The sequence below is a fragment of the Myotis daubentonii genome, chromosome 2 (assembly GCF_963259705.1).
Source record: "Myotis daubentonii chromosome 2, mMyoDau2.1, whole genome shotgun sequence".
Taxonomy (NCBI): Eukaryota; Metazoa; Chordata; class Mammalia; order Chiroptera; family Vespertilionidae; genus Myotis; species Myotis daubentonii.
In genome coordinates this window covers 295,705-321,785 of record NC_081841.1, presented here as the reverse complement: position 1 = coordinate 321,785, position 26,081 = coordinate 295,705, and the positions used below count along the sequence as shown (strand labels likewise).

The following is a 26,081-nucleotide window of genomic DNA, read 5'->3' as shown; positions in this document are numbered from 1 at the left end:
ACCGGAATCAAACCTGGGACACTTGAGTCCACAGACCGATGCTCCATCCACTGAGCCACACCAGCCAGGGCCACCTCTGCTTTTCTACTTGACAGATGCCACCCCTAGCTAGGCCCTCACACCACCAGCCCCTCTGACCAGGAACCAGTGGCCACCCCCAGACCACTGCAATGTTCTCTCAGCTCTGACACCCATCCCCCACACCCCACCTGCTGCCCACCCCACAGGTGAGGCCCGGGGCTGGTGGGACTCATGTCTGAATGGGAAAGGAGCCCATTACTCCCAAGACGTGCTGGGGGGTGGATAGGCATGTGGAACCGATTCCCAGAACCAAGGCCATCAGTGACAGCCACCACGCCTGCCTCAGGGCCATGCCCGCGCCACGTATGAACCCTCTTCCCCACATCCTCGGGCACCCTCGCTCCCAGCCCCCCCTCCTAGCACCTCCTTCCATCTGACCAGCGACCACCATGTCTCGTGACCCCCATCCTCCAGCCCCTCCGCCTCCCAAGAGCCATGCAAATGACCGACTCCCCCTCCCCTTACGGAAACCACTGCCTCTTCACAGCACCAGGGAGGTCCTCAGGCTGTGCAACCCCACAACCAGCCGAGGCCAGGCCAGGCCAGAGCAGGGGCCTGAGGGAGCCGCCCCAGGGCTGTGGACAACCTGGCAGAGTGCTCGACCCCCACGCGGCCGACCTGGGTCCTTTCCTCTGGGAAGCTGAGGAGACGCAGGCGTGTGGCACGTAGTTAGTTCTCTTTATAGACTCTGTAGGAACAGGGTGCCTGCGGGCCGCCGGGGCCACCACGCGGACAGGGCTGGGCTATTTACAGGCCCACCGAGAGGGCTGTACCATGGCGCCTCCCACCAGCGCTCAGCCAGGACTCCAAAATAAGTCAGAGCTGGCCAGGCGGGCGGGGTGGGCAGGATGGGGTTGGCAGGGGCTATACACACAAATTCGGGGGCTGGGCCTCAATACTGTCAAGGGTGGGGGCTGTAAACATGGCCGGGGGGCCCTGCCCACCCCTAGTGGTCTGTAACTGGACACAGCGCAGCCGGGCAGGGCTGGGCTCAGGCATCTGACAGGCAACTCTGGATCTGGTCCACCCACTGCTGGGCCGACGGCACGTCCTGGGCACAGAAGTTGTAAACACGACGAGTCGTCTTCACCTGGGGAGGGTGGGCAGCTGAGTCCTCGGCCCACCCCACGGAGCCCCCTGCCCGCCCGCCCGCCCTCTCCTGCACCCCGGTCACAGCTCACATCGAAGAAGGCCTTCTCGTCCACGGTCTTGGGGGCACCCATGGTGGGAGTGCCAGACACCACGGCCTCCACCTCCGCCAGGTCGATGACCCCCTTGATCTCTGTATCCACGCGGTGGTCGTAGTAGCGCAGCTGAGGGGGACAGGAAGTCAGGGCCGGTCCTAGCCCCTGCCTACCCTGTGCCCGCCGACCACTCACCTGGTGCTTGGTCTTGTCCAGCACGAACCAGCGGGCCTTCCAGGGCTTCATGAAGGCCCCCTTCTTGTAGAGGGTGCCCTCGTAGGACCTGCATTGGTAGTGGAACCAGGGCCATCGGTGCCCAGCCAGGCCCAGCTGTCCCCTCCCCTCCTGGCCGGTCCTAGCAGCAAGACCCATGCCCCTGTCCCCAAATGAAGCAAGGCTGAGCACTGACCAGGGAGCCCCAGAAAAGCGGAGAAGGGCCCCCCACATCAGAGCCTCGGGTGTCCGTGAAGCCGCCCTGCACACACGGCAGGTGCTGTGGACAGGGAGGCACATCCAGCAGCTCCCCAGGCCCAGAGGGCGATGCAGCCGCCAGGCCCTGGCCTCACCGGGAACCTACTTCAACCTCCCCTGGCACCCTGCCTGCCCTCACCGTACCCACAGCCCTGTCCCTCTGCTCTGCAGCCACCTTGGCTGGCCTACGGTCACTGGTTCTACATCCCAAACCCCTTCCAAGCCACTGTTGCGTCCCCAGCAACTGAGCTGAAGCTCAAGCCACTGTCGGGTCCCCCCACAAGCCCTTCCCCCCCAAGAATGACCAGAAGTTCCCCAAGGGCACCTGTCCGTGATCTGAGAGGCCCCCAGCCCAGAGGTGCCCACAGCCCAGTGGGTGGTGCCTCGCACCTGTTCTCACTCTCAGCCGTCTGGAACTGGCTGTACAGGGTGCTGGTGCTGCGGCGGGCGGCCTGGCGGGAGCCGGATGTGGTTGAGCCACTGCTCTGGTCACTGTCCAGGCTGAGGCTCAGGGTGGAGCCCACAGGCCCCTCCTGCAGGTACACACCCAGCGAGCGGCGGTGGTGGGGCACACTGGACACCAGCAGAGAACTGGGGGTGCCCTGGGGGCAGGAGATGGGCCTGTGTCAGTGCCAGGCGGCCTCCACCACCTCCTGGCAGCAAGCCAACCCAGCCCCCCACAGCCACTCCCGCTCACACGTCCGTCTGGCCGGCCTTCGAGGCGCTGGGCAGCCTTCACCCGATCCCAGTTGTCCTTCCACCGCTCAGGGGGCCGGCCCAGCTCGGTCTCCAGCCGCTGCAGCTCCTGGGGAGAATCGGGGAGCTAGCGTTATTCAGAAGTACCCAGCCTAGGACGTGAAACAGCAAAAGGAAGAAAATACAGGAAAGTGAGACAGTAGGAAAAGGCTAACGTGTATTAACAGGACAAAAGGAGAAGACAGGGTGGGGGAGGTGCAGAATCAGTGTTTAGAGACAACAGCTGGAAGTGTTACCACACAAGTAAGAGGCATCACAACACAACGAGGGCACTGCAAACCCAAACGGGCTACGGCAGGAAAACGGCTGAAGTTCAAAGGGAAACCCAATCCCTACCAGGAAAGAGGCCGCGCTCTTCAGAACGCAACGGAACTGCCGGCTAACGTGCCCCCGAAGGCGGGACGTCCACCTCTGGTCACAACGGTGATCAGCTCCTGAATAGCCGCCGTAGACAACCATGGGCTGGACCAGTGCGGCCAGAGGCCCTGAGACGGTGACACCAGGGCCACGGCCACAATCGGAGGCAGAGCCCGAGCCAAGCACCGAGTTGCCGAGTTGCGGAGGCAGCCGCCAGGAGGCTGGGGAGGTGTGTGGGTCCGCAGGGCGGCGATGGAGGGGAGGGATGGCACAGGAACCCACACTGAGGCCTCCTGAGTGTTTGGCCAAATTAAACCGCCATGTGACAGGCAAGATGTCACGAGTCCTGAGCAGCTACTAAGGAGCTGTGAGCTAAATCCAAGCCTGGAGGGGACGCACTGCGGGGAGATGAAGGAATGAATGCCAGACACCCAGAGCCAGGCTCTTTGCGAGCACATGCACCGTCAGCAGAAACCCAGGAGGGGCCACGCCTGTGGAGCAGGGCCCCTCTGAACCAGGGGGAAGGTGTCTCTCGAGCTGCCCTAACAAAGCTTAGAAACAACCCCAGAGAAGACCAGCTGACACACAAGCCCATTAGCTGCCTGGAAGAATAAAATTCAAGACACATTCAAGGAAGACAACACATTCCTAACGCTCAAAAAGGAACCCACAGTGTCCAGCTTATAAAACATGATTAGACAACAAAAACGCAGGAAAATGAGACCCATACTTAGTGGAAAGGTTAAAAGAAACAGCCCCCAAATGAAATTGGTATTCAATTACCACACAAGATTTTAAGAAAAAGATGGACATAATGGTTGAAGAGATGGGGACTCTGCAGAGAATGTAACTATGAAAAAAAATTCTAGAGCTGAAAAATATCTAAAATGAAAAATTAATTAGATAGACTTAAGAGCATATAAACATAAGAGAAATAAACTTGAAGACAAGGTAATAGAAATCCTCCAAAATGAATTGCAGAGAGGAAAGACAGGAGGGAAAAATAGCCTCAATGACCTATGGCAAAATAAAGTCCCAGAGGAAAGAAGGGAGAGATTGTGAAGAAAAAAACTTTTAAGAAATAATAGCCTAAAATGTATTAAACTTGATGAAAACTATCATCCCATTGATTTATGATGCTTAAAGAGCTCCAAGCAGAATGAACACAGAAAAACCATGTGATGGTCAAATTGTTGAAACCAAAGATGATGAGAAAAATCCTAAAGGTTGTAAGAGAAAAAAAAGGGGGGTACTTTATGCAGTTTACAACCATAAGAGAGAGACCAACTCTGAATCAGAAACACTACAAGCCAGAAAACATCTGGAATCATATTTTTAAACGACTGAGTATAAAAAGCTGTCAATCTAGAATTCTATACACAATGAAAACACCCTTTAATAGATACAGGCACAATACAGACACTTTCAGGTAAACAGAAGCTGAGGAGACCTGCACCACAAGAAACAGTAAAGGTCTTTAGGCCAATGGGAAATAATACTAGGCCAGATCTACACTAAAAGAGAAAGAGCACTGAAAATGGCAATTACAGAGGCCTTTTCATTTCCTCATCTCTTTAAAACCAAGTTGACTACGTAAACACCATCCCTCCTGCGTATTTGTAACACAGGTGAACGTAAACTGCAGGCTGACAACATGACAGACAGACAGGGGTGATGAGGAGGGTGCTGACTGGGTCTGTGTGTCAGGTGGCACAGAGAATTCAAGACAAGATTGTCAAGTCAGCCCCTTATCCGCAGGGACACGTGCCAAGACCCTCACGGGATGTCTGCAACTGTGAACAGTACCAACATACCATCTACACGATGTTTTCTCCTGTACATTCATACCTGCAATAAACTTTAACTTATAAATCAGGCATCCTAAGAGATTACCAGCAATAGTAATAAAGTTGACTTATACGTTGTAGTAAGTTATGTGAATGGGTTCGGGCTGTTATTTAGTAAAACAAGGGTGACTTCAACCGAGCACTGCAATACTGTGAGTCAAGCTGACAACCCAGGTGGCTAACAGGAAGGAGTGTCTGCGGGAGGTGGGGGGGATGGAGGTGGGGTTCTGGGCAGGACAGTGGGTGCAGGATCTTGAGACTCAGAATAATGCGCAATTTAAAATGGATGAACTGTTTGTTTCTGGAACCTTTCATTTGTTATTTTTGGAACATAGTTGATTACAGGTAACTGAAACCATGGATGGATAAGGGAGGACCACTGGGGTCCCTCACAACCACTACAAGTAACACAAAGAGGCATAGCTCAAAAGCCTGATAAGTAGATAACACAGAACACTAACAACTGATTGTTAGGAAAGGGACAAAAAAAAATGAAGTAGAAAATAACAAAATGCTAGACTTCAACCAAACGACATCAACAATTAAGTGTAAACAGAGTAAAAATTCCAATAAAAGGAACCGTCAGGAGAGATGAGACCCAACCACATGCTGAGTAAAAGAAACTCAAATGTAGACACACATGCAGTCGAAGTCAGAGTATAGACGAGAACGTGCCACACGGGTGTGGGTTGTAAGGAAGTCAGTGGCACAGTTCACTCCAGACCCCAAGTCTATTCGTGTTCCCAGAGATAAAGAGGGGACTCTCTTCTGTTCCCTGTGCTTGTGGGTCACCTTCACCCACAAACCCATGGCCCTGTGCTCCCCCAGCCCCTGGTGGCAGGTGGCCTCAGGCCAGGCCCAGTGGCCCTGCTGAAACCTATTCCTGCTGGTCTGCACGACCACCTCCCTGAGACGCAGGAACTAGCACCTCTACTCGCCCCACAAGGAAGCAGAAGCTCCAAGATGCCGAGATATTCCCCCACAGCCACTCAGTCCAGCCTTCCTGACTGCCTGGCCACCGTGGAGAATTCTGGCTGCTGGGCGTCCCTGCCACCCAGCCCCACCCCCCAGCTCACAGGGCTCTCCCCTGCCCTAGGGCCTTGGCCCCAATAGATCCCGATTCCTGAGGCAGAGCAGACAGGACCTCCGAGGAGAGGAGGCCTGGCGTCAACCCCACGCTCCCAGGCCCATAGGCACGCTTCTCGGAAGGGGACACGAGGCAGGAGCCAGAAGAGGGGTGGGAGCTGGCGCCAGGACCTGGGAGAGCCTTGCCTTTCCTCAGGGCCAACACCCGGTGGCAGGGAGCGTGCACAGGCCCAGCACCACTGCCTGCAGCCAGGACAGGGCAGGCCCCGGCAGGCGGGCAGGCAGCGCGCAGGCCGGCGAAGGGCAGGGCCGCTGGACGCGCACACACACACGCACCCCGTGTCAGGGCATGCGGTGGGTGGGGCCCGCGCCTACCTCCAGCAGGCGTGAGATGGCGTCGGGCTGGGCCCGGGGACGGCTGTCGTAGCAGGGCCACACCACGCGGCGCCGGCTCTGGGGGGCACCGCCGTCGGGCCGCTCCTCCTCCGGGGGCTCCGGGGACACCTGGGCCAGCTCCCAGTCATAGGGGGGGCCCTGGGCCAGCGTCTCCTCGGTGTAGAAGTCCCACACCTTCAGGTTGGACACGTTGCTGTAGGGCCGCAGGACCTGGGGGCAGGCGTGGCATGAGGAGCTGGGCCAGGAGAAGGCCACTGGCTCGACCAGGCCCTGCCCAGCTCACCTCCGTGTCCTCGGGCGCGTACATGTAGTTGTAGAACACGGGCGTCCTCTTGCTCAGCCGGTCCACGTACTCCCACACAGACCTGCAGGTCTGCGGGCCCTTGCGCTCCCCCTTCTCCTCGTACAGCAGCCCTGCAGGGGGCAGCACTGAGCCCCGCCAGCCAGCCCCCACCCACGCTGCCCCGACCACCTCCTGCACCCTACCCAGCTCAATGCGCTCGTAGTCCGAGTCCAGCAGAAAGGTCCGGAAGCGACGGGACACGTGGTGGTAGCCAAGAAACTTGAGGTAGAAGGGACTGAACTCGAACTCCATGGGGAACTGCAGGTGGACCTGTGCAGGGTCAGAGGTTAGGGGTCAGGAGCCAGGGACCAGGACCCGGGGCTCAGCCTTCCGCCGCCGCCACCCCCTCACCTGGTGCACACAGTCCAGGAACTGCAGGAAGACGGGCGTGAAGCCGCTGCTCTGCCCGGCCAGGGTGTGGGCCCCCCGGTGGCTGAAGCGATGGCCAAAGGACAGCCACTCCTTCTCCACCAGCAGGCGGAAGCCCTCCAGGGTGCGGTAGAAGGGGTCCGAGAGCAGCTGCACCAGGGACACCACCTGCGTGGTGATGTCCCAGCCGTCCTCCAGGCTCACCAGCACGGAGGAGCCCGAGTCCAGGAGCTCCACCACCATCACCGACACGTGCAGCAGCTTGTGGATCTGCAGGGACCAGCAGCCTCAGACCGGCCCCGACCAGCCCAGGACCCACACGCCCCCAGGAGGGCAGCCAGGTGGGCAATGCACCCAGGGTAGCCGGCAAGGTAGGCACAGCGACGAACAGCTGAACCCTGCTGCCTCCCGCGCTCCCCAGCCCCCAGCACTGGAGAGGGGGCCCGTCCTTGGGATGCACAGCACCCCGCCAAGGACAGCCTTGGCCCTGAGCGGGGTGGGAAGTGGCCATCACTCCCTCCCAGGGCCCAATCCTGCTGGATAAGTGAGCCAAGACCTCCTCTGCCCTTGGCAGCAGTGAGTGAAGGGCCCAGAACCCGGGGTAGCCTGACAGCCCCTCCCCATCTCCTCACCCCCTGAGGGCCCTCGGCCACAGTGGGGGCAGGGGCAGTGCAGACCTGGGTGAGCCACTCCGAGTCCTCCAGCGAGCGCAGGAAGGTGGGGCCGGACTCGAAGTCCTGACAGCCCGGGACACATGCCTTCAGCAGCTTCTTGAAGCTGGCCTTCACCTGCCGGGCCTCAAACATCTCGATGGGCACCAGCGCCCACTGCTGCAGGGGGTCTGGTCGCACGCCCTGGAGGAGGGCACATGGTGAGACCTGCCCGGCTCCAGGCCCCACCTAGTCCCATGCCCCGACCAGTCACCTTGAACTGGGCCTTGTCCCCAATGATGTAGAGGGCTGCACGCTGGGGCCGCGGAAAGCCTGAGTCTGGGGGAGCCCCGTTCGCCTGGGGGGGCCCCCGCATGTCTCTGCCTGCTAGCCGGGAGCCCACATCACCACCGAGCCCACCACTGCGCCCGCTGGCCCGAACGCTGCCCCATTTACCTGCACGGAGAGACCAGGTGAGCCCCCGAGCTGGGCCGGGCACCACTTACCTGGGGCTGAGCTCCCGGGGAGGCGGGGAGGCCAGCAGGACCCTGAGGGGCCTGAGCTGCGTCAGGGCCGGGGCAGGGGCAGGACTCGGGGGCCAGGTTAGTGCCCAGGGCTGTGGGAGGGCTCGGTTATGCCAGTCTGTTGTGTGGGGCGTTAGTGGCAGGCGTGGGGGGACGTTAGTGCCCACGACGACTCAGTCACACGGGGGCATCTGTGCCAGGTGTGGGGAGCCAGCCTAAGTGGATGGTACGGTACCTCGGGGTGCGGTCCGTCTGGAGGCCGAGGCCGCCATGGGGTTGGACAGCGTGGTGACCCTGGCTCTGGGGCTGGGCACTGGGGGCACAGCAGAAAGAAGGCTCAGGCCTGGCCCAGGCCCAGGTGGGCGCCCAGCATGGGGTCTTGTGGACCAAAGGGGCCACATGCAGGACTGGGTTCCACCAAGCCCCCCAGAAGCCCCCAGACAGCAGGGTCCACGCCAGGGCCAAATTGCAGGGTTCTCCCAGGTCCTCCGGCAGGGGCAGGTAGGAAAGGTTAGAGGAGGCAGGAACCCTGGGCCCCCCTTCAGATACCTCCTCTACGACCTGTCCCTGGGCCCTTGGACCCCACAGCACGGCCCCAAGCCGCTCACAGCACATCCCACCAAGCAGCCTCTTCCCAGCAGCCACCAGATCCGGGAGCTCCAGCCACAGCCCGGGAGCACATGCAGTCAAGGACACAGACGGCCCAGCCCAGCCCCAGGCCGAGCGGTGCTGTCCACCGGGGAGGCAGGCCCAAGGCTCATGGGCTGGTCTGGCCCAGCTCGAGGCACAGGGAACCTCGCCAGGCAGCTGCTCCAAAGCCTGCATCCAGCCTTGGTCGCCTGAGGAGGCAGCAGGGACACGGCCCTGCCCACTAGCGCACCCCTCCATGCGAGGACAGGAGGCACACCCAGGGAGGACACAGGTGTCCTTGTCACGTGGACGGAGCCTGGGCTGCCCTGAAGCTGGGGGACCAGGAGGCTGTGGAGCCAGAAGTGCCCAGGTGGCCACAGGGAGGTGCAGGCACCAGGGGAGGGTGGGTGGCAGTGCCACCATGTCCCCACAATCGCATGCAAAGGTGGCCTCTGATGTGTGGAAAAGCAGAAGCCACGAACCAGAGCACTGAGGAGAAGGTCAGACCTGTGCCCCAGAGGACATCCCCATGAGCACCCACCAGGGTGACTGGCTGCCCGTTCCCAGCCCCCTTGTCCCTCGTGCCCAGTAAGTGGTGACAGACAGGGGACATGAGCCCTGAAGTGTGGGCTGAGGCTACAGGCCAGGTTGGGAGGGAGGCTGCTCAGACAGCAGAGGGAGCGTGTGAGGGCAGGAGGGGCAGGCGAGGCCCTCGTGCACCTGGAGCCCCTCCTCCACAGTCAGGGGTGGAGGATGGCAGACCTAGGGACTCAGAATCAAGGAGGACGTACGGGCTTCTGGAAGGCTTGGCCTGGGGGGAGTACCACCAGCCCCCAAAACCCACCTGTCACCCCAGCGTGTTGACTGCAGAGAAAAACGCGGACAAGTACGAGAGTAGGGATGGAGGGAACCAGAGAGGTCTGACCAAGAAGCAACCACCACATCCCCTCTGCACCAATGGGGCGGGGCTCACGGAGAAGTGGCCCTCACGTGGCACCTGAGCCACGGCAGCCAGGGGGAGACAGGGTCAGATGGAGATGGGGTCAGATGGGGAGACGGGGTCAGATGGAGATGGGGTCAGATGGGGAGACGGGGTCAGATGGGGAGACGGGGTCAGATGGGGAGATGGGGTCAGATGGAAGAAATGGAGGCAGACAGGGGAGACAGGGTTAGACACGGTGTGGGGGGGTGTGGGGGGTCGGGGTCAGGCAGAAGCCTATGAGATCAGGTGGGAAAGGGGATGCAGAAGTAAGTGCCTTGGAGTGGGACCCCGAGGAAGACACTCCTCCCTCGTTACAGAATGAGGCCCTCATGGGTGGTTCCCGAAATCTGAGCCTCTCCCCGCACCCAGCACCCACCTGGCTCACCTCCTCAATAGGTTCCCCACCTGCTGCCCAGGCGGCCAGACCACCCCTCTACAGGGGCCACCCTGCACGTGTCCCTGCAGCAAAGGGCAGGGTCCACTGATGGCCCCTAGGCCCTCCGCCCGACCTTCAGGGCCTGGGGCCTTCTCTGCGTGCAGGGCAGAGCCACAGAAGAGGGCGGGCTCTTGGGCAGGGCTGGCGTGGACAGAGGGAGGGCGAGTCCCGCCAGCATGGGCCACCTGGGGACAGCGGGTCCAATGTGCACGGAGGGGGCCGTGGTGGGGACAGGGATGGGGAGACCAGTGCAGACAAGGCCCAAGGGGCCAGGACAGATAAGGAGAGAAGCCAAGAGGGAGGATGGCTGGATGGAGTGGGCCATGGGGACCCTGAGGGGATGCAGGAGGGACGCTGTGTCCATGGACGGCCAGGAGGTCGGGGAGCGCAGTGCGGGGGAAGGAGTGGTCAGAGCAGGAGCTCAGGGGACTTACCTGGTCCCATGCTGGACCTTCTCCCTCGTCTCAGACCCCAAACATTCTGCCCCCTCACTGACCTGCCCTCCATAAATGTCACCATGACCCCCAAAAGTTCTCTGGCCCATGAGCCCCCTCACCATGACCGCCCATGTGGGCTGAGGAGAAGCCGCTGAGGGTGTTGCGGCCGGATGTGTCGGCGTAGCGGGGCATGGAGCTGACCACGGCCTGCAGGTACTTCTCCTGCTCCAAGCTGCTGGAGTCCGCCTGGGACTGGCCTGGGGCAGGAGGCAGAGCTGCAGTGGGCAGTGGGCATGGGGCACGGGGCCCAGGGCACGCATGAGGACGAGGGAGGGTACCTGGAGAAGGCGTGTTCTGGGCCTTAAAGAGACCGACGACACCCTTGCCATGCAGGCCCCCCGAGCGCAGCAGCACAGCCTTGGAGCGTCCACTGCGCCAGCAGACCACGGGGAAGCGGTTCTGGCGGTAGCAGCGGGAGACGCGCTGCAGCGCGTTGTCCTGGACGCTCTGGGGCACGATCAGCAGCCCCGGGTAGCTGCGGGGGGCGTGAGGTGAGGCGGCTGCAGGCAGCACCCCAGCCCGCGGCCTCCTCCGGGCCAGCACGCACCTGCGGCAGATGGCGTACATGCGGTTGACCGGGGAGATGCGGAAGGGCTCCGACTTGGCGCGGCTCAGGCTGCTGCTCAGCGTGCCCAGCCCCAGGCGCTGGTAGTCCCTGCAGCAGGCCCGCTCCACCAGGCTGCTCATGGTCATGCGGTCCGAGGGCTTCAGGGCCGAGGCCGGGGTCAGCGTGCCGGGCTCCAGCTCCTCTGACACTGGGGAGGCCAGGCAACAGGAGCCGTCACCCCCACAGCACCAGGGCCCCTGCACAGGGGTCTTCACCCCGGGCACCCAGGGCGGCCCGCACCCCACCTGAGATCTCATCCTCCTGGTCCTCGGGGGCCTGGCCCCGGTGCTCGTAGCCGGGGGGGCTGTACTTCTTCCGAGTCACGTGCGGCCGCCCCATGGTCCTCTTGGCGTTCTTCACCAGGTTCCGGGACAGGGTCCTGGGTGCGAGGGCGGCAGTGAGCGGACAGGCACAGGCCCGCCCCAGCGGCTCGGGAGGCGTGGGCTCCCGGCACCGGGCCCCGCTCCACACCTGAGAGAGGGGCCCTTGTCCTTGGTGGCGCGGGGCGGCCGGCCGGGCGTGTGCGCGGCGCCCTGGGTGAAGGCGAAGGTGGTCCTGACGTCCAGCGGGTACCGCAGCTTGTGCAGCTGCTTGCGGAAGAGCTCGGCGTTCTCGGACCCCACCTCCTCGTCGAAGGCCATCTTCAGCAGCTGCGTCAGACACAAGGCCTCTGAGTCTGGGCGCCCCGACCACAGAGGCGGGAGAGCCTACAGGAAGCCCTGTGCCTCCCGAATGAGAGGGATGGTCAACACCCTGCGACCAGATGGGCCCCGGGGGTCGGGGCAGGCCCAGCGCCCGGCTGTGAAGGGCCCCCTGCCTCTGCGTCGTGCTGGGCACGCCTGGGGCTGGCGGGCGTGTCGCTCCAAGGGAGCGCCGCCAGCACTGGGCACGTGGGCCCTCGCCACCGGCCGGTGCGGCTGGCAGGCCGCGGAGCACGGCCTCTAACCGGGCTTCCTCCTCCTCTGTGTACATTTGGGTCGTGCTGAGCTTATGCAGCACACTCCAGACACAGACTCAAAGGTGGGGGCCTCGTAGAGCAAACAGGAGCGCCCCAACGCTGGCAGATCACCCACTGCGTCCTGCCCCCTCCCCCGCGGGCCCACCTGGAACGTGCAGGAGCGCAGATGCAGCCCGTCCTGCGGGATCTGTTCCACGGGGGTCGAGACCGTGATGCGCTTTTCCTTGGTCAGCGCGGCCACCGGGAAGGAGCGGACCACCACCTGCTCCCCCACTGTGACAGGCGGCAGAGAGTCAGGGGACGGGAGGGGACAGTCCCAACGTTGGGGTCCCGGGGCTAAGGGGGCCGGGCAGGGGGAGGGAAGCAGTGACCTGCACCCGAGATGGGGAAGGAGAGGCAGGGAGAGTCCTACTCGTTCCAAAGCCCCGGGTGTGAGGCAGGGCAGAGGCGTGTCCCCAGGCTCACCCAGGGGGTCGGTGGGCATCCCCGTGAAGATGACCCGGTAGGTGGTGAGGAAGACGGCACCCTCGGCCGGGAGCACTGCGGGGCCACCCCCGCTGCCCCCAGAGCCCTCCTCACGCCCGTCGGGGAGCAGGTAGACACGCAGGCCGTCCAGCACACACTCCTCGCCGGGCAGCAGGTGAGGCCGTAGCAGCTTCGGCTGCTCAGACACAGAAGCGGCACTTCAGGACCCAGCCCAGGCCCGGGGGCCCAGCCCCTCCAGGCCCCACGCACCTTCTGGATGGGGGGCAGCCTCTTGCTCTCGCGGTGCACAGCCTCCAGGGTCTCGATGTGCATCTGGACGATGTCTGGGAGACAAGAGTCCTCACCCGGGGCCCAGCCCAGGGCCCACGGGGAGCGTGTCCAGACCCAGACCCCCCATACCTGGCACCATGACATGCAGCCCCTTGAGGTGGTCGCTGGTGACCCCACTCTCTGTGCAGACCTTGTCCACGAAGCGATTGATGAAGCGGACAACAGCCCCGGCTACGTCGCAGGTCTCTGCGTCCTCAAAGCCACTCTCGGTGTCATAGCTCTCGGCCACACTGCCCGCCATGCTGGGCCGGGAGGGCATGGTGGGTACGGGCCTCACAACCGAGCCCCCCCCCCCCCCAAGGCCACGGAGGCCCACCCACCTGCTGGTGACCAGGCTGTTGCTGGCGCTCTCTAGGTCGCCCAGCCCTGCGCGCTCGCGCAGCAGGCGGCTCTTGCTGGAGTCGAGGGGCAGCAGCAGGTAGCTCATGCGGTTGGCGTAGTGGATGGCCTGGCTGAACACCGTGCTCTCCTCTTTCTGCACCAGCTCCTGCTGTTTCTCGCGGCTCAGCATGGGCCACAGACGCCGCTGCTCGGACGCCACATCCAGGGCCGAGCGCTCCTCCTCTGCAGGCTCCTCCCAGCCCTGCCATAGCCGAGGGTGAGCCGGGACGGGCAAGCACCCCCCCCCCCGCCCCCCACTCCCAGGCCCGGGAGTCCTCACACACCTGGGAGGGGTCTCGGTCCTCAGCAGGTTCCAAGTAGAGGGCCCGGATGTGGGTCTGCACATCCCCGTAGAACATGGCCTCCCAGAACTGGGGCGTACTCCACACCACGTGCTCCTGCACGCAGCTGTACGCAAACTGCGTCACCCCCGGGCTCAGCTTCTACAGAGGCCAGGCGGGTGTCAGCAGGGGCAACGGGAAGGGGCGGGGGGAGGGCACACGGGGCCACCAGCACTCACCCGGCAGAAGGCCGTGACCAGGGGCAGCAGAGCGGCCGCGATGCCGTGCTCGTCCAGAGAGGTGCAGTCCTGCGGCAGCGGCAGAGCCGTCAGACCCTCCTCCACGCCTCGCCTCCCAGGGCACCAACCACTACGGTTCCTGAACCTTCCCCAGGCTGCCCTGGGCTGTTCAAAGGTTCAGGGCAGGACAACCCAGTACCCACCCACAGACCAGAGCCTCCCCCACCCCCTGGCAGTGCCGGGCCCCCTGCGGGCCCCGTGCCGGCCGCCTCACCTGCAGGCAGCAGTTCATCATGCGGACGACAAAGTCAAACTGCTGGTGGTCCAGGACGGCACGGTTCTGCTGCACGTGCAGGTGCAGCTCCTGGGCCAGGCAGCGGCGGGCCGCACGCCCCTTCAGGGCCCTCAGCACAGCAGGGAGCAGCTGGGGATGGAGCACAGAGGCTGAGGGCAGGTGACTGACTACACAGGGACCACCCACGGTGCCCTGGAGGGCGGGCGCCCAGGCTGCAAACACAGGGCCCTCGGGTGTCCAGGCCAGGTGGGCCAGGGGCTGGGACTTCAGGGCTCCACACGCGACAGCGCGCGGAGGCGGAGGCGGGAGGACGCAGGCTGCACGCTCATCAGCAGGGGCGCAGACGGGCCCTGAGCACAGCACAGCGCTCAGCGAGCTCGCCGGGCCCCCTCCCAAGCACAGGCCTGCTGCTCCCTGGGGAACGACTAGGAGCTGCCGCCCCGGCCCACGCCGCTGTGGCAGGAGGAACCGACAGCTGTCCCGAGACCCCCAGCTGTCACGAGCACCACCAAAAGCAGTGAGTGGGTTCCCTTTCTATGTTTTTTAAAAAAACACATGGGTCAACACTTTCTGTGGAGGATAAAGAAACCTTTGGGGGGTGGGGGGCGTAGGAAAGGATAAAGGGGCCAAGTACATGGTGATGGAAGATCTGACCTTGGGTGGTGGGCACACACACACCGCAATCTACAGGCCACGTGTCACAGTGCCCGTCTGAAACATGTGAGCCATCAACCAACGTCCCTCCAATGAATTTAAAAGAGAAAATTGAAAGAAACGGCTCTCACTGAACCCCACTGAGCTGGAGGGACTTGAGCCCTGGCACCCACTGCCCTCCCTGCCAGCCCAGCTCCCCCAACTGATGGAAGGTGAGGAGGCCCAGCTGGGGCCCAGCGCCCCCCACGCCCAGCGCCCTCACCTTCTTGGCCTCCAGCATCTTCCCCTCGAACACGTAGGAGATGCAGTTCCGAACCACCTCCAGGCGGCGAGCACTGTTGCCATGGAGCCCGCTGCTCCGCTCCAGGATGGCAGCTGGGGAGCAGAGCACGCACTCACCTCTGACCTCACACACCGCCCCCCCCCCGGGCCAGACTCAGGGCCTCCCCCCCATTACGCACTCATAGGGGGCCCCGAGGGCACGGTGGTCCTCCTCTCGGCCTTCACAGCGGGGGGTGCTCCCTGCATCTTGGCCGTGGCCTGGTCCACGATCCACTGTACCATGCCCTCGTCCAGCCGGGGGAAGGGCCGGGGCGCCCGCCGCAGGTGGCTGGCCTCCCCTGGCCTCTGCACCTTGTGCATAGCCACGGCGGGGTACGGGTTCTCCTGGGGGCACAGGAGGCGTGGGCGCGCAGACCAGGGCTCCCCGAGCTCCCAGGGCGGGGCCGCAGAGCGGCCTCCCGGGCCACCCACCCGGGCCGCCCACCTACGTTTTTGTAGAGCTGCTCCGCCAGCTCCTTGACATGACGCAGGACCCGCTGGGGGTGGCTCTCGTCCGCCCGCATCCGCGCCACCTCATGGGCCACCAGCTGTGGAGAGAGGGCGTCAGGCCCTGACCAGGACGGGGCGGGGCGGGGCGGGGGCTCCTCCCAGCTGGGGCAGGGCACACCTCGTCAAACAGGTCCGTGGGACGGTAGGGAACCCCGCGTTCCGACACGAAGCCCGCAAAGGCCATGCCCTCCAGCACCTTCATCAGGAAGTCGTCCTCCACCAGCCCACGCTGGCCCAGGAAGGCTGCCTGGGGTGCACGAGGAGGTCAGCCCCAGGCACTGACTGCTGCCCGACCGCTGTGCCCGCCCTGATGCCCACCTTGTGGAAGCGGATGACGGGCTCCGGGTGGATGCGGACCATGTGCAGACACCAACGGTAGCCCTGCAGGAGCTGGGCAAAGAGCCGCAGAAAAACAGCCCGCAGCTCCTTGTCCTGGGTTGCAGGTGAGTGCGGGTGAGTGCCCGGCCCCTGCACAGGCAGCCCTCACCCTCCACCCACTCCAGGCTCCACCTCCTCAAACCCAAACCCTGTGGGGGCCCTGCTCAAGCCTCCCCAGGTGCCTCAGACCCTCCTCTCCCTCCAGCCCCCTCCACGCAGAGCGCAGGGATGCCTGCGACAGCACTGACCACCGCTCCTGCCCAGGGCCCTCGGAGCTCAGCGCCTGCCCTCCCACCTCCCCCGCGGCCAGGGTGGCTGAGCTGTGCTGGCGGCAGGCCTAAGGAGAGGGCACAGGAAGGCATGACCCCACCTGCATCTTCAGGGAGGAAGAGGATATTGTGGGGGGTGGGAAGGCGAGATCTGCCAACTCCAGCTCCGGGTCCAGGACCTAAGCAGCGGAGAGAAGCGTGGTCAGGCGCACCAGCCCAGGCGCTGAGGCCCCGTCCTCCTGCCCTCCCCGTGGTCTCACCATGCTCAGCACACTGTGGGTCTGGCTCTGCAGCGGCTCTGGCAGCGGTGGAATGTGTACACACTCGGGGACGGTCACCGTCCCTCCATCCAGGTCAGCCACAATCACATCCAGCTGCGGACCAAAGGCGGTGGGTGGTCAGGGACCCGCAGGCCAGCCAGCAGGGCCTGGAGCACGGGGCGTACACAGCGGAGGCCTCACCAGCTCCTGGGTCTCTGCCTGGAAGGCTGCGTTGACGCCGATGATGAAGGGCGTGGGCGTGCTGAGAACCTCCAGGAGCTGCGCTGGCAGGATGGGCACATAGGTGAAGCTGCAAAGGCCAGGGCTCAGTGAGGTGGGTGCCAGGAAGGAGGGGGCCGGGCAGAGGGCTGGGTGGCAGCTGGGGCCCGGGCAGGCACCTGTATCGGAGCGGGAACAGCAGGGCCAGGAGTCCTCGGCAGGCGTCTGAGAGGCGCTGGTAGCTCCGGGACAGGAAGAGCACCTTGTGCTCCGTGAGGGCAGCACAGAACAAAGACAGCACGTTGGTGATGCCTGAAGGGAGAGGACAGGCTGGCAGGCCCCGCCCCGCCCCACCCCATGCACAGTGACAGCCTCAACCTCTGACCCCGGCAGGGGCGGAAAGGGAGGCCCGGAGCGGCGGGCTCACCTAGCTGGCGGAAGAGCAGGGCCACGCTGCAGCGGCTGATGGGCAGGGAGTCGGTGAGTGGGGTCTGGATGACCTGCCGGTCACCCGCCCCCAACGAGATGGTTCTCTGTGGGGAGAGAGAGAGTGGTGCTCAGGGGCATCGCCCGGTCCCGAGTCAGCCCAGAGCTCCGTGGCCTCAGCAGGCTGGAGGGCTGACAGGGCCCGAGGGAAAGGCCACACCAGCCTCTGCTGGCCCGAGCAGTGCTGCAGAGAGAGCTCGGGCCTCTGACCTGGGCAGGGATGGGCTGGGTGGGCAGAAGAAACAAAGAGTCCGTACCACTCCATCCTCAACAGAGTCCAGCTGCACAGGACAGACGGGCAGAGAGACACAGTTAGACACACGCGCACACGGCGCTCGGACAGAGGCTGAGCATCCAGAGACAGCACACCCCAGGAGCGAGAGGACAGAAACACTGACAGGTGCCAGACAGAGCCAGGCGACACGGACACACAGGCGAGCAGGCAGGCCGAGGAGGGGTGGCAGCTGGCAGTGGCACCAAGACACACGCGTGTCCGAGGCCTGGGGCCGGGCTCCGCCCAGGCTGGACTCTGAGAGCCTGCAGCCCCACCCTCACAGCCATGGGCGCAAGGAGGGCCCAGCAGCTGCCTCAGACCCACCTGTGAGCCCCCGGCCAGGGGGATGGTGCAGGTGAGCAGGTTCCCGACCACGGTCTCCAGGCCCACGTTCAGGCCCTCCACGTGGATGGTGTAGATGAGACCCAGGCTGTTCTGCAAGAGCCACAGACGAGCATGGCAGCAGCTGGCGGGAGCCCCACGCCCTGCCTCGGCCCTGGCTGCCCGCCTCACCCTGAACACCTCCACGTGGTCCAACCGAGACACCAACACCAGAGTCTTTGGAGCGAACAGCTGGCCGGGCGGGCCAGACGTGCCCGGTGACAGTCGCCCCGAGCCTCCCTCGGCGGCTTCTTCTTCCCTCCCGGCAGCGTCCTCCGAGCACACGGCTTCCTGTGGACAGAAGCCTATTCGCCTGGCTCCCAGGCGGGTCCCGTGAACCCAGCAGGAGGACATGGGTGACTCTTGCGGAAACTCCAAGCTCCATGGGGTTAGGTGCCAGGACAACCGCAGACAGGGAGACACACCCAGGGGCAGGGGCAGGGGCAGGGGCAGGGGCGGGGGTGCAGCCCCAAGCTGACCTGCGTGGGCTCTGCCGGCTCCCAGAAGGTCAAGCAGGCACAGTAGTGCCGCTCGGAGTTGATGTCAGTGAGGACAGCAACAAAGAAGGTCGGTGGGTTCCTCTCAGGACACAGCTGCCACCCGCTGGGCTGGCAAAACTGTGGGAGGGAAGGGTCAGGGGTCAGCTCCCTCTGCACGCTGCCACGGAGTACGCGCACAGCCAGGGCCTGGATGCCAGGTGCCAGAGCAGCAGATAGCACCTCCCTGGGCCACCGGGGGCACCTCACTTCCTGACCTAGCCTGTCCCCCACAAAAGGGAGTAATAGTCTAGGTGGGGTGAAGACCCTGTGATGCAGGACATGGTCCCCATAGTGAAGAGGGAGGGATGACAGGATGTGGGCACCGAGCCCCCTGCCCCCACCCCCCGAAGCAGCTCAGACATCTCCTTGTCCCTGGCGGGGCCTGGCCCCCAGCAGCCAACACCCCACTCACCAGCTCGATGCCCTGAGGGAAGGGGTTGTCCTCCCAGTCCTTCTCCGGGAAGCGCTGCAGGATCTGGCCCTGGCCTTCCCCACTCCCTGAGGACAGGAGCGGGGGTCAGAGCACCTGCCACACACCCCCCCCCCCAGGCAGGAGCCTCGAAGCCCAGGGTTGAACGTCCCCGCCCCCGTCCTCATCTGGCACCAGGCTGGCCTCAGCTCCCAGACCTACAATTTCCCTAAAAATAATCCTGAGAGAGGCCACCAGGCAGCCACAGGCCCAGGGCCACCAGAGGGCGGGAGAAGCCCTGCGGTGGACGGGCCTCCCTGTCTCGCTCCCACTCCCAGGCCTGGCCCAGCGTCAGCACCCCCCGCAGAGCCCACTGCAGCCTGCACGCAGCCAACGGCACAGCGCAACCCCTCCAGGAGGGGCGATCCTTCCAGACTGTCCCCCAGCCAAACCCCAGCCTAGGCACGAGGCCCTCACGACGCCCCCGGCCTGACAGCTGGCACCAGGACAGTGGGCGCCCGCAGCCCAGCGCCCAGCCCTGCTCCCTGGCTCTGCCTCACCGTCAGCCGAGGCTCACTTGAGAGGCACAGAGGTCGCACACGCAGTGTCTGTGGCAGGGAAAGACCACGGTGCCCACTGCCTCAGAGACAGAGCACCCCCAGGGGAGTGCGGAGGCTGCCCAGGAGGCCGCTGTGCACAGCCACCCAGGGCCAGGGAGGAGGGCTGGGGCAGGAGGCCCACATCCCTGCTTGTGCCCCAGGGAAGCTGCCTCCCAGCCTAACTCCCAGGGTGCTCCCCAGAGACCCAGCCACTCCTTGGAACCCCAGGGCCCACTATGCCCCTCTCGTCTGCTTCCCCCACTCTGTGCCCAGGCACTGCTCCAGGTCAAGGTCACACCTGTGGCTCTTACTCATCCCAGAACCAAACTGGAGGCATGACCGGGCCCTGCTGGGGGGCCCTGGCCTCTGGGGACGCGGAGAAAGGACACAGTCTCTGTTCTTCCTCCAGCTCCCGCCCTGCAGGGCAGCAGGAAAAACACAAGCCTCCCACCTTCACCTCCCACACTCGACCCGCAGGCCCTCCCCTGCTCGGAGCAGCTTCACCACTGCCCAGGGCAGCAGAGAGCCTGGCGACAGGCGAGGGCGGGCCCGGCCCTGAGGTCAGAAAGCGCCCTCCCAGGAGACCACCTCCCGGTCCCGGTCCTGGGGCAGCACCAAGTCGGGGCAGCACCAAGTCGGCAACAGGAGGTTCTGGCGCCAGCTGGAGGTGGCGCTGGAGGTGGCGGTGAGGGGCCATGACTGACTCACAAAACCTCAGCTTCCTGCTCCCCTCCCCCTCTGAGCACGACACTCGGAGATAAGGTGGCAGACAAGACGAAGTGGGGAAAAGGGACAGATGTCTGCTGGTGCCACATGTACCTACACACATGCCCACAGCCCCCCGCCCAAGGGCCACCCTTGCGCGGCCCAGGCTGGGGTGCCCTAAGGGATGGCTCCTTCCCCCAAGCTCCCTGGAGGGCCGACGGGTGTGGGCTCCAAACCACATCTGGGCCCAGGTCTGGCTGACACCAGGGCTCACCCAGTTCCTGCCATGGGGCAGAGGCGGAGGAAGGAGGGGTGTGCAGCTCTGCCCCACAGCCCCCCTCCCAGGCAGGCAGTTCTCTCGGCGCCTCTTCCCCCAGGACACGGACAGAGTAGCTGGCCACTGTCCACCGTCCCCTCCCTCCCTCCCTCCCTCCCTTCATCGTATGAAATGTCAACTCTCACTTGCAGGGCTCCACCCTCCGAAGAACCAACTGGAGGCGACTCCTGAACTGTCCCAACTACCTAAGGGGCAGGTGGCTGGGCAGGGCAAGCGATGCTCATGGCACCAGCACCTTCTCTGGGCCACGATGACCCCAAACTTGACCTTCAGGTCTCAGCCCAACAGCGTCCCTTCCTTCAGGCAGCTGTCTGCTGCCCGAGCCTGGGGCCTGCAGGCCCTGCCTCCCTCCACCACACCCGACTCCGGTACACCTGTTGGGGGGCTGGGCCAATGGGAGCTCCGTGAGCAAGAAGCCACGACTGTGTACCCATCGCACAACTGAGCCTGGCACAGACCACAGCCTAATTAGCGCTCGCTGAATGCACACAACCGGCTACACCGCCATCCGCCCACAGCCAGCCCCACTCACACCCCACAAGCAAACAGGTTCCTCAGTCAGCGTGCAGGGCAGCTTCCGGAGCCCGGGCGCTCCAGGCATGCAGCCTCCCGGAAGGACACGCGGTAGAGAGGCCTGGCCTCCTGACCCCTCTGAGACCCCAGCCCGCACCTCGGTCTGTGCTGGCAGGGCCAGGCTGCAGCTTGGCGATGGGCCCCACCCTGAGGCAAGGCTGGGTTCTGTCCCGTCTCCCAGCACCCCCACCCGAGGGAGCCCTGTGGCCATGGAGGCGACCTGCTGCTGCTCCGCGCCCCACCAGAGCTGCCCCTACCCCAGGGACCAGCACAGCCCTGCGTCAGGGTGGGGGTGGGGGGCCCTAGGAGGAAGGGCACTAGGTCCCCTGAGACACAGACAGGGACCAGACTTCCTCCCACAGCCACATCCCAGCAGCCAGTCCCGTGTGGGCTGAGGCTGATGGGGGAGGGAGAACACAGGGCATGCGTTCTGTCATCTGCTGGCAGCGCCCCTCACCAGTGCCAGGCTGAGTGCCTGGAGGCCGCCTGGGCTAGCCTGCACTGTGGGCAGAGGCCAGGGAGGGTGCACACGCCCTGGGACCAGCCCAGCCATAGGAAGAGCAGAGGCAGGCAGCGCCCTCCTGCTCCCCGGCAGCCACAGCACAGGGTCCGTGCAGAGGGGCTGCAGCCTCACAGGGGCTGGCGCTCTGGAGCCCCATAACCACTGCTCGCAGCCTCCTCAGTCGGGCCAGACCCGCTAGGACCCTTCGACTCCCAGGTGGGGGCTGGGAGCCAACTGAGGCCACCCAAACAGCCCCAACCTGCTCCAGAGGGAGGGCAGGACATGGGTGGGGAGAGCGATGGGGCACAGGAATGTGGCAGCTCCGCTCCGTCAGGACCGAGAGAGGCCAGGCCATGGGATGGAGGGGGGTCTTCTCAGATGCCGGGGCAGGGGGGACCAGGAGGGTCCAGCCCCAGTCCCTCGGCCACTTGGTCAGGTCAAGTGCATCTCTGGCTCCCAAAGACACACCCAGCATTGGCCACGCGGCGTTAAGTCAGCAGACACTGCCAGGCCGGGAGGTGGACAGAGGTGATCTGTCTGGCACCTGAGATGTTACCAGACCAGCTCAGGGTGCCTGTATTGGTGTGGAGGTGCTCCCACTCACCAGGGGAGGGGCATGCACCCTCTTCGATGAAAGAAGGGGTACCTCCTTCCCTCCTCCCCCCTGGAGAGGTCCGCCAGGTCGTGACCATGAAACCAAGATGCTCTCCCTCTGGCAAGACTCTGGGACTCAGCACCCAGGCCCTGCAGCCAGCAGCTCTGGACAGGATGTCCAGGTCCAGCCCAAGACCTCCACCTCTCCCCAACCTCTCCACCGAACCCAAGGACCCCGCTCCCTGCCCTAATGTCCTAGGCCTCCAGCACGCAAGGCCCCTCCTCCTCCCACAGAGGGGTCCGTTCCATCTGTGCCCAGGGGTGTCCACACACCTGCTGCTCGCCACTGACAAGACACCCACCACTTCCTGGAGCCGCCCTGCGAACAGCGTCATGTGTGTGTCCATCTCATGCTCATAGCAGCCTGGCAGGTCTGCGTGTCTCATCCCATCTGCAGATGAGGAAACTGGGGTGCAGAGGCCTAAAGACCGGCCCGAGGTCACAGAGCGAGCAGGTGGCGAAGCGGGGCCTGCTGACCCCCACACAGTGCTCCTCTGCCCTTGGCCCCACAGCACGCACCCGGCTTGTGGGCTTGTTCCTCACAGGGATGGACGAGTCCTGCCAAGGGAAGCCCTGAGGCTGGGGGCTGGCCAGGAGCCTGGAGCAGTGGTCCTGGGGCTCGAGCCCCACCCCCAAGGCAGTGGACAGCCTGGGAATCACTCCTTCCTGCCACTCATGGTAAGTGGGCACTGTGGGCTCCCGCCTTCCCCGTCCTGGTCAAAGGGCACATACTTGTGGGGTGCATACCCCTGAGCACAGGTACAGCCAGCTGGTCACGGAGCCCACCCACGCCTCCTCTTGCCTCCCTCATGTTCGCCCTCCACGCCCCACGTCTGCTGTCACACCGTCAGCACGGTCTCTGCCTCCTCGGCCCGACCCCCACCCCCCCACCTTCAGCACCACCAGCCTCCAAGCCTGCTCTGCACACGAGCCCGGCCAGCACCCAGCCAAGCCCCGCACAGGGGCCAGCCTTGCTCCCTGGATCCCATGCGCCCCTCTGGCCTGTACGCCACTGACAGTGCGCCCCCGGGTGCAGAATGGTTCCTGCCGGGAGAACTCCACCTCCGGAGGAGACACGCTCCCCAGGACACGGTGTCGGGGTGCATTCAGACAGCCGGGAGCAGAGCGGGGGAGCGGTCCAGAGTGGGAGGGCCCTGAGGAGGGTCCGCAGGGCGCAGGGCCCAGCAGGCGAGGAGGAGAGGAAGCCTGGGTCCTGGGTGGTGACTGACAGCAGGACTGACACGCTGCAGGGTGGACCGCAGGCTCAGGGCTCAGCCCAGCCTGACCACCAGCCACCCCGACAACAAGGCACGCCCAGCCCCCCTCGCGGGCCTAGGACCAGGCACCTAGCCTCTCTCCCGAGCCCGCTGTGCCCGCTGTGCCCGGGCACCAGCCGGGAGAGCTGGGTGGGCTGCCCCAGAGGGTGAGGTCAGGCACACAAAGGGCTGTGCAGGGCCTGGCACGGGCGCTGCTCCCCAGGCGCTGCCGCCCGGCTGTTGCTGATGTCATGGCCGGGCTGCGCTCTCCTGTCGCTGCGCTGACGGGCTCTCAGACACGGCGCTGAGCGCGGACAGGCCCTCGCGGACGGACAGCAGGCAGCGCGCCGACCCCCGCCCGGCCGGGCTTGCAGGCCTGCGGACGCGGCCCTCTGCCAGGAAGGCTCTTCTCTCCCCCATTTCCTCCTGAAACCCTCCAGCTCCAGCTCCACCACCACCTCCGGGTGCAGTGTCCCCCGAACCCCTCGCCCTCGCCTGCACCCGCCCATCCGCCTGGGCCGGGGACACCCCGCGCCGGGCCTGTGCTGCAGGCCGGAGGCACCGGGGCCGGCGAGGGGCTCGTGAGCGGACGATCGCGTCGCTGGAGGCAGAGCCGCCCGGCAGCCGGCCGAGGCGGGGAGCCCGTCCCACCCACGGGGAGTCGGAGGCGACCGCCCGGGCCCGCTCTCCTCGCGGCAACGCCGAGGCGCTGCCTGCCCCGGCTCTGCCCCGAGTGCGGCGGCGGCGCGGCCCGATCCCTCTCACCGCCCGCCCGCCCGCCCGCCCCCGACCCAGGCCCCCCGGACCCGAGCCGGCGCGGCAGGTGCCCTGGACGATCGCGACCCTGGCCCGGCGGCCTCGGCCCGCCCGCCCCGGCCGACCCTCTCCGGCCCCGGCACTCACCGCGCGGGTGCGGCCCGAACGCCACCAGCACGAAGTAGTCCGCGAGCCGCGCCATGGCGAGGGGCGGGCGGGCTCCGCGGCTCGGGGACGCGAGGGCGGCGTGCTCATGGCCCGGCCCCCGCCCCGGCCCGCGCTCTCCGGACGCCCGGGGCCCGCTCCGCGGCGGCGGCCAGGGCTCCTGCCGCCATCTTCCCAGCCAGCCGGCCCGCCCGGGCGCGCCCTGCGCGTGCGCGGCCTCGCCCCGCCCCCCCCGGGCAGGGCCCGGAGAGGCGCGCTCCCATTGGTCCAGCCCGCGGGCTCTAGGCCCCGCCCCCTGGGCATGGCCCGGAGAGGCGCGCTCCCATTGGTCCAGCCCCGGGGGCGGGGACAGCGACGGCGGCTCCGGCGGGTCAGCGGCTGGCGCAGCCCGCTCCCCAGTGCCCCGTCCGCGGCGCTGTCAGCCGGCGGGAGGCAGGAGGGCCTGGCCCTGCCCGCGGGGCCCCCGGATGCGCACAGGGGGGCCCGGGACGTCCCCTCAGGACCTGCCTACCTGGCGGCGGGGGCGGACCCTGGCCCTGCCCGTAGGGTTCCCAGCCCGAGGGGGGCTCCGCCTGGAATCCCCGGCAGGAGGTGAGGCCATGACCGGCGGCCGCAGGAGGCCCGGCTGGGCGCACACCAGGACCCGACAGTGCCCCCCGCGCTCGAGCTGGGGCCGCCGGGGAGAATGAATGAAACCAAACCCAGAGACGAGAACGGAGCCCGCCAGGCTCCCCGCCCGACCTGGGCGCACAGGCCCAGGCACAGCCGGGGTCCCCTGCTTCTGTCGGCATTGGTTTCCGTCACTTGCAGCCAAAAGGGTCCCGGGCTCCACCCGAGCCCGGCAGGCACGTAGCTGGAGCCCATTTCTGCAGCCCTCTCAGAGGCACCGTAGGGTCACGGGCAAGTTTGGGGGTTCGCTCTGGACCATGATGCCCCACCGAAGTTTCTTGCCATGGGGTTTCCTGCACTCTACACTCAACAGGCCCCCCTGGGTGCTTTGAAGGGGCTGTGCCTTCCCTGCTCTCCCCCAGGCCTTCCTGCAGGGAGCCACCCTCCCTGGTCCCAGCCCCGCCCCTGGCGGCCCCCTTCGCCCTGTACCCTACCCAGTGTGGCTCCCTCACCTGTCAGCTGCCAATGCCCTGCCCCCCCCCCCACCCACCTCTCTGCCTGGGTTTTCACTGTCCAGACACACACGGTCCTGCCCAGCCGTCTCCTGGAGCCCTGCTCCTCTGACAGTGCAGGTGGCCACCAGGACACCACGGCCCAGCCTTGATGGACGACCCGCAGTCTCCTCAAACCTCCGCCCCCAGCCCCACGGCCCTCCTCCACAGAAAACACAGGAGCCACCCCATGGTCAGCCACGCCTTGCATCACCAAACCCCAAGCCCGCCTCCCTCCCCCCACCTCCTTCCACCGCTACCGCAGGCTCTGCCAGCCTCCAATCTGCCTCTTGCTCAGTCTTTTTCTCTCCAGGGATCCTGGCCATCAGAGGTTAACGCACTCTCTCTCACCTGAAGGTGCTCTACAAAACTGCCCTGGGTCTAGCCAGTTTGGCTCAGTGGATAGAGCATTGGCCTATGGACTGAGGGGTCCTGGTTCGATTCTGATCAAGGGCACATGCCCGGGTTGCGGGCTCCATCTCCAGTTG

The 26,081-nt window shown here is 65.1% G+C and overlaps 1 protein-coding gene across 7 annotated transcripts; it reads right to left on the bottom strand.

Moving 5' to 3' along the window:
• Positions 1 to 738: 738 nt before the first annotated feature.
• On the bottom strand, positions 739 to 24,640 carry SBF1 (SET binding factor 1). 7 transcript variants are annotated; one of them, XM_059681292.1, is made up of 41 exons: positions 24,416 to 24,639; positions 18,890 to 18,975; positions 18,418 to 18,555; positions 18,071 to 18,229; positions 17,882 to 17,992; positions 17,541 to 17,564; positions 17,225 to 17,330; positions 16,977 to 17,109; positions 16,780 to 16,888; positions 16,579 to 16,692; positions 16,420 to 16,497; positions 15,990 to 16,103; positions 15,790 to 15,918; positions 15,611 to 15,709; positions 15,302 to 15,506; positions 15,103 to 15,215; positions 14,166 to 14,315; positions 13,892 to 13,960; positions 13,656 to 13,814; positions 13,311 to 13,573; positions 13,060 to 13,232; positions 12,910 to 12,983; positions 12,640 to 12,835; positions 12,320 to 12,447; positions 11,688 to 11,866; positions 11,462 to 11,595; positions 11,157 to 11,364; positions 10,888 to 11,084; positions 10,669 to 10,806; positions 8,300 to 8,377; positions 7,815 to 7,996; positions 7,568 to 7,744; positions 6,873 to 7,160; positions 6,665 to 6,791; positions 6,462 to 6,592; positions 6,158 to 6,388; positions 2,434 to 2,541; positions 2,127 to 2,338; positions 1,461 to 1,548; positions 1,263 to 1,394; positions 739 to 1,171 (listed from the first exon to the last, which is right to left on the bottom strand). In XM_059681292.1, the coding sequence occupies exons 1-41, from the start codon at positions 24,468 to 24,470 to the stop codon at positions 1,073 to 1,075; spliced, it is 5,694 nt and encodes a 1,897-aa protein (XP_059537275.1). In that variant the 5' UTR covers positions 24,471 to 24,639; the 3' UTR covers positions 739 to 1,072. The 7 variants fall into 7 exon arrangements, with proteins under 7 accessions (XP_059537275.1, XP_059537276.1, XP_059537279.1 ...); XM_059681293.1 differs by having other exon boundaries at positions 18,080 to 18,229; XM_059681296.1 differs by lacking the exon at positions 8,300 to 8,377.
• Positions 24,641 to 26,081: the final 1,441 nt, after the last annotated feature.